We start from the raw sequence: 6,296 nt of genomic DNA, 5'->3' as shown, positions 1-6,296 counted from the left end.
GCACCTCCTGGACACACAGAACCCCAAAGCACCCCCACCACACTGCACCATCGAGAGCTCGTGACCAGAGGCTCCGGCTGCCCACCTGCCTTTCCCGTGTCCACATGGAGTGGGAATGAGCACCTCCGCCACAGGCCATCCCCAGGGCCCCTTCCCAGCCAGGACCCCGGCAAATGTCAAGGGTGCCCAAGGCTGCCTTCTCCCCACCACCCTTCACACTGGGACTCAGAGGATCACAGAGTGGGGCGTTCCTGGGCGCCGGCTCAGGTAGAGGAGTCGGGCGGCTGCGAGCATGAAGGCGCCACTGAGCGCCTCGGAGGCGCAGGAGCCCCAAGCCAGGGCCAGTGACCAGCCGAAGCTGATGCGCACGCTCTGCACATGCTGTAAGCCATACAGGCGGGTGGCCTCCACAAATGCCAGGTGCGAGTAGCTGATGTAGATGCTGAGCCCCGCCAGGGTCAGGGCACCTGGGGAGAGAAGGGTGGCGAGACTGCTCAGTGCCACCCGGAGACTCAGCTTTAGGTCTCCTCTCCCCTCCCAAATACCACCTTTGGCCTAGGACAGGCACTGAGGGTGGTGTTGGGGGTTCCGATACAGCCTCCACCCCAAGACCTCACCCAACCAAACCCCCTGCCAACAGCCCCAGGACTCAGTTAAGTCAGAAAAAGGCACAGCCCTGCAGCCTGCACTATCTGGCCTCCATCCACCCCGGCCTTTGGGCAGTGTTGGGGTGAGGTGGGGTGCATTTCTAACTGCCTGCAGCAGAAGCCACAGGTTTAATCTGGAGAAGGGTGTGAAGCATCGCAGTGCATGTTCTCCGGGAGAGGTAGGGCTGGCTCAGCACCCACCTGCCTCTCCTGACATCTTGGCCCCAGTCTCTCACCTCACTTCCCTCTGCCCGGGAAGGCGGGGTCAGCCTCACCCAGAAGTTACCTTCTGACTCTCTATCTGTGTGGTGTCTTCACAATGAAAGAAATGCATAGAGTCTCCATGAAGTTCCTCAGTTATAATCCTAGCCCACTGTGGCTGTCAGTGGCTCCCTGTGGTGGTTTCCCGTGGCTTCTTAATTGGATCTCTCACTCACAGTGTCCCGGGTGGCAGATACTTTGGTTACCCTGGTTTCCTTCTCTAGAGACCTGGGTCTGAATGTCTGCTTCATTAGTTCATAGCTGTGAGTTCCCCATCTCAGATGCATTCCACTCCTAACAAAGGTCTCTTGAAGAGCGCAGCACCCCCTGTAGGGAAGCAGGCTTGCCTGGGAAGGGGTTGCCCTGGGAAATCTCATCATTGTGGTCACAGCCAGGAGAGTCAACGGGCCTGAGTGACAGACCAGCACAAACCTAGCCCCAGAGATAAAAGCTGCTGAGGACTGACCCCTGTGCAGCCACCTGCACACCTTTGATGACAGCTAGCCTAGGTGGCTGGGACAGACAGTACCAAGTTACTCAAGGGGACCCCAGCACCAGTGTCCTTCCGGCTCTGGAAGTCTTGGGTCTCTAGCCTGCTAAAGTGACCCTAAAGGGAGCTCGGTCTGGTATGTGGCTGGTTTTAGCCGAGGGTTAGAGAGGTAAGGGGCCAAGGACATTATGGCCCTGGTTGCCCTGTTCTGTCTTCTTTTAACAAACATCTGTCCACAGAACCATTCTTGCATGGAGAACCTGGTCCCAGGCCAACAAGCCCCACTCTGGTGCTCCTGTGTATCCGGACCCCAGCCAGAAGCCCTGGCACTGGGTCAGCCTTGGGGGTAGGTGGTGAGCTGTCCATTGCTCAGAGGGGACTAGGGACCAGGGTGGGATCATATGAATGAGGTCCCCACTTTAGGGTGACCCTTCCTCCAACTCACCCCCTAGCAAGAAGTAGCAGCCAGTGGCCAGCAGCAGAGGGACACTCTGGGACAGGGAGCTGAGCAAGCCACAGACCCAACCACACACGATGAGGACGAGGCTCAGAGGCAAGACTACCATGACGGCGCGATGCAGGGCTGTGGGAAGAAGGGCCAAAGATAGCCATGCCGTCACCTGCTCCGGTCACAGGAGCAGAGGTTCAAGCCAATATCTATCTCCCCAGGGACTACTAGGCCCTCCCGGTGGCCACCCCTTTCTGGTACAGGCTTCCTGAAGCCAGGATGAGGGAGGACGTCAATGTCCTCCCTCTCCACCCTCAGGCCTCAGGGAGAGTTGGTTGTCGATCGTCATCCAACTTGAAAGTTGGCGAGTCCAGAAGGGGACTTGGTGGGCCCCAGGAGATCCGGTCATGCTCTGAAGTGGTTCACATCCTCAAAGGCAGAGGTAGGCTCCACTGAGAAGGAACGGAGGTACGGGGAGGATGGAGCAGGCTGGGGCTCTGGCATATGTGGTCATGGGGCTACGATGGAAACTCCCCTGGGCCCGAGCTTCAGAAGCAATTTGTGGGCTGTGTTGGGCTGGTTGGGTCCCAGACCTGCCTGAAGAATCAGAGATGGCACTGCCCCAAGACTCACAGAGCAGGTGCTGTATCGAGGGAGAAGCTTCCGGGCTGGCACCGGCAAACGGGTCAATCAGGGGCACACAGCTGTTCTGCCCTGAAAGCCAAGACACAAATGGGGGCTGGGCAAACATGGGTACCACAGCCTTGGGACCCAGTTTAACTCTTGAAACTCAGGGTTATGGCTCCAAATGGGACTAGAGACTAGACCTTATTTAGTTAAGGGCCACAGAAGGCCATACCTACGGGAAAGTGAGTTTAAAATCTCAAACATTCAGAAATGCCCAGATTGAGTCTCCAAAATAGGAGATGCTACATTCTGGAGCCTTCCTGACTCGTGTTATATGGGCTCTCTGGTCCTTACACATAACCACACACATAAATAAACACCTACACATGCATGTATGCCAAGCACACACACGTGTACACATACACATGCATGTATGCCAAGGACACACACATAAGCACCTACACATGCATGTGTGCATGTCAAAGACACACAGGTAAGAAGTCTTTATCAGGTAGAGGAACAGCTTGATCATTCCTCCTCAGCACACAGAGGAAGCCACCATCATACCACACATTTGCTTACACACACAAGTTTGCTCACAGCTGTGCATGCACATATGCACACAGTCACAACCACACACACACACATTCACACAATCATGTCTTCATTTTTGCCACTCATATTCACATGACTTTATAGTTCCTCACACCTAAGTACCATGCGTTCACACCCTGTCACACTCTTGACACCCTGCTGCAAGGGAAGCATCAGGCTGTGGTTGGTGAGAAGGAGGCCTTGAGGGGCAGCAGGGAGCCTGACTTAGGAGACACCAGCCCCGGTCACCTGGATAAGGGCCTTCGGACTTTTTTGGGGTCCTAGCGATCCTCGATCCACGCCTGTGCTTCCTACCCCTCCTCAGCCCGTAGCCCCTCCTCCAGGAAGGAGTCACGTGTGCAGGAGGGGCAGAAAGCAGTGACTGAGTCCTGGCAGCTGGGACCCAGCCTCTGGTGCTCTTGTTCCTCTGACCCCCATGGAGACACCTAGACCTAGAAATGCTAAGGAGGTACAAACTATCAAGTGACTCAGAAACAAGGAGCAGGTTCATGGCTCACCGGACCTGTCGTCTCTCAATGACACCCTAACTTTTCTCAGCCAGGCCTTAAAGAAAAGCTCTTCAGAATGTAAGGAAGTATGGTGTCAGCCCCCCACTTTCCAGCAATGGCACGATGGCAGCAGCCTGTCCCTTAGCAGGATCCCTCTTCCCCAAAACCTCCACACCCCAGCAACTTGAGAGGAGGGAACTGAGAGACTCCCTGGGGAGCAGATAGGAAAGCGGGAGTTGAAATAGACAAGGTGGAAGGGAAGCGGGACCAAGGGGTCTCTGGGTGTCGCTCACCTTCACAGGTGCGCCAGAGCCCGGAATGCGAGGAGAGCTGCGCGCCGTCCGGGCCAGCGGCCGCCACCTCCAGGATGTACCAGTAGTCGCTGGCGACCGCAGCAGCGAGCAGCGCGAAACTGAGTAAGGCGCCCAGGGCTGCGCTCAGGAGCAACGCGGCTAGCAGGGCCATGTGAGGAAGTCGGGCAGAAGCGCTCCGGATGCAGGGCCGAGTGGGAAGAGGAGCTAGGGACTGGCTGCGCAGGGCGGCAGGGAGATGAAGAACTGTGGGCTGGGAACAGTCAGGGTTTGGGACTGAAATGAAGCAGGCTAGGAAGGGTTTAGGCGATGGGAGGGCGGGAGCATCAGCAGGAGAGGGCATGGGAGGGGTGTCGTGGAGCAGGCTGGTAGGAAGCCGAGGTAGGTGGAGGGTAGGGGCATGGGAGAGACACTGCCCTAGGTTCTTTTGCCACCACTGCATTTCTGCCACCATGTGAGTGGCCAAGTTTGCAAAGAAATGTATCTATTACCTTTCTGTGCTGGTCACGCAGCAAGGGAAGAGGGGTAAATCTCAGGTCATGGCAGAGCTGGAGACAGTAGATTTGGGCTCAAATCCCAATTATGTCACAAACTAGGCATGGTGCTGTGCGGTGTTTGGGAAGATGATCAGAGGTGAGTCTAAGATGCTCCTCCTCCTTCCCCCAAGGATGTGCAGCAGCAGTCAGCAGCTGGACCACTGCACCAATAGCTCCTAGAAGAATGGAGGTTTGTGGAGGGGGATGGGTGGTAGACAGAGCCCTCCGCGCACATTTAGAAAAGACTCAGGGTGTGACACATCTCAGCCTGGGGCTCTGGTTTCCATTAGTCCTGAAGGCCAGTGGGATAAGCTCCCCACAGCAGGGAGAAATAGCACTGCTTCTGTGTAACTCATTTTCAGGGCACACATACAGACCCCTGGAGGACAGGAGTCAGATGCTAATGGTAGGAGAGGCAAAGGAGCAGGAAGAGGCCTCGCCCAGGAGGAATCCAGGCAGCTGAAGCTGGATGAGCTGAGTCACATTTTGGAGAACGGAAGGGCCCCTGGATCACTGCCCATGGGATGGTCAGAACCTACAGAGGAGGGCCAGAGGTAGTCTTTCTTGGACACCAGAGCTTTGACACTGCAGTCAGCTAAGCCCTTTCTTGGATTATTTGGGTCTCCCTGTAATATATATATTTCTCTCTGCTAAGCTCTTGGCTTGAGGAATGTGGCCTAGAGATAAAAAGCAATTTTAGTGAAGTTATTAAAACAATATTTCAAGTGGAATTCAGCCACTGAGACAAGAACTGAAGCAAGCACAGAAGTCTTCCCGTACGCTGCGAGACTGTCTCTTCACATGTGCACCAAACCATCCGCGGCAGCATCTGCTGTGTGACAGATCTGGCATGGACCCACAGACAGCCCTGTGCTGGAGCCAGGTGGTAGCCAGTGGCCCAATGATCTGGGAAAGATAAGAACCCAATGGGTGTTCAGAGAGCGGCAGCCCTCCCAAGGCAGGATGAAAGGGAGACTCTCATCCTAAACTGATTACAGCTGAATGACCATGAATCCTGCGAACTTCAGGTCAGCTAGCAGTTACTCCAGTGTCAAAGGTTCCTTTCACAGAAATTTAAATTGACATGCGGGTCTAGCCCCATCTCCCTCCCACTTCATTTTCAACCCTGTGCCAAAGCCACTTACAACATTGTCCTCTAGGTGGCAGGTGCTGGTCCCTGGGCCGTTGCCCTAATGAATTCTGCCAGTGTTCTTCCCTGAATGGTCCCCAAAGACAGGTGCTATCTTAGAATTACCCCACCCCACGTTCATTACTTGCTGTCTCAGTGTGTGAACTGAAAGAGGCAGGCTGTGTGCTGGCCTCTGGCCTGCTGCAGGGGATCTTCAAAGTCAGCATAACTCATCACCACAGACATCAAAGACAGGTGGGCTTCTAGAGGAAGATGGCCCAATCTTGAGTGACAGAGAGGTCTGCATCCAAGCCTGTCTTTAAATAGGTCACATCTGCTGGACAGTTTCTAGTGCCAGCGGGTGGCTGATGAACTTCCTGCTCTGGGCTAAGTCTGGATGTTGCCTTCAGCCTGAGTCTGAGGAAGCAGCTGGAACTGTCAGCTAAATCATTGCCCAGCAGCTGGGCATCAGCTATCTGCCAGCAAATTTTACTGAGCATGGTAAACATCCTCCCAGAGATGAACCTCACACAAATTACTGTCCAACGGGCCCATTCATCCACCCAGCATGCACGATGAAGCTGGAAAGTCCAGCAGATGCAAGACAAAAAAAAAAAAAGTCATCTTACTTGGATGAAACACGGCTACAGCCAAGGCTCTGTTCACACAAGCTGAGGAATCACTCGACGGCCACTAGGAGATGTGATCGTGGCACTAACCCGACTAGCAGGTAGTACCAAACCA

At 54.8% G+C, this 6,296-nt stretch overlaps 1 protein-coding gene across 1 annotated transcript; it reads right to left on the bottom strand.

The window, feature by feature from the left end:
• Positions 1–225: 225 nt before the first annotated feature.
• TMEM235 (transmembrane protein 235) lies at positions 226–4,041 on the bottom strand (the record flags this gene model as incomplete). Its single annotated transcript, XM_080924431.1, has 4 exons — positions 226–467; positions 1,844–1,981; positions 2,480–2,560; positions 3,870–4,041. 4 exons carry the CDS (start codon positions 4,039–4,041, stop codon positions 226–228), a joined length of 633 nt encoding a protein of 210 aa, XP_080780557.1.
• Between the last annotated feature and the right edge of the window lie 2,255 nt (positions 4,042–6,296).

Source organism: Micromys minutus, assembly GCF_963924665.1.
Source record: "Micromys minutus genome assembly, chromosome: 10".
In the NCBI taxonomy this organism is placed as follows: Eukaryota; Metazoa; Chordata; class Mammalia; order Rodentia; family Muridae; genus Micromys; species Micromys minutus.
The sequence above is the reverse complement of the archived record's forward strand: the minus strand, read 5'-3'. Positions and strand labels throughout refer to the sequence as shown.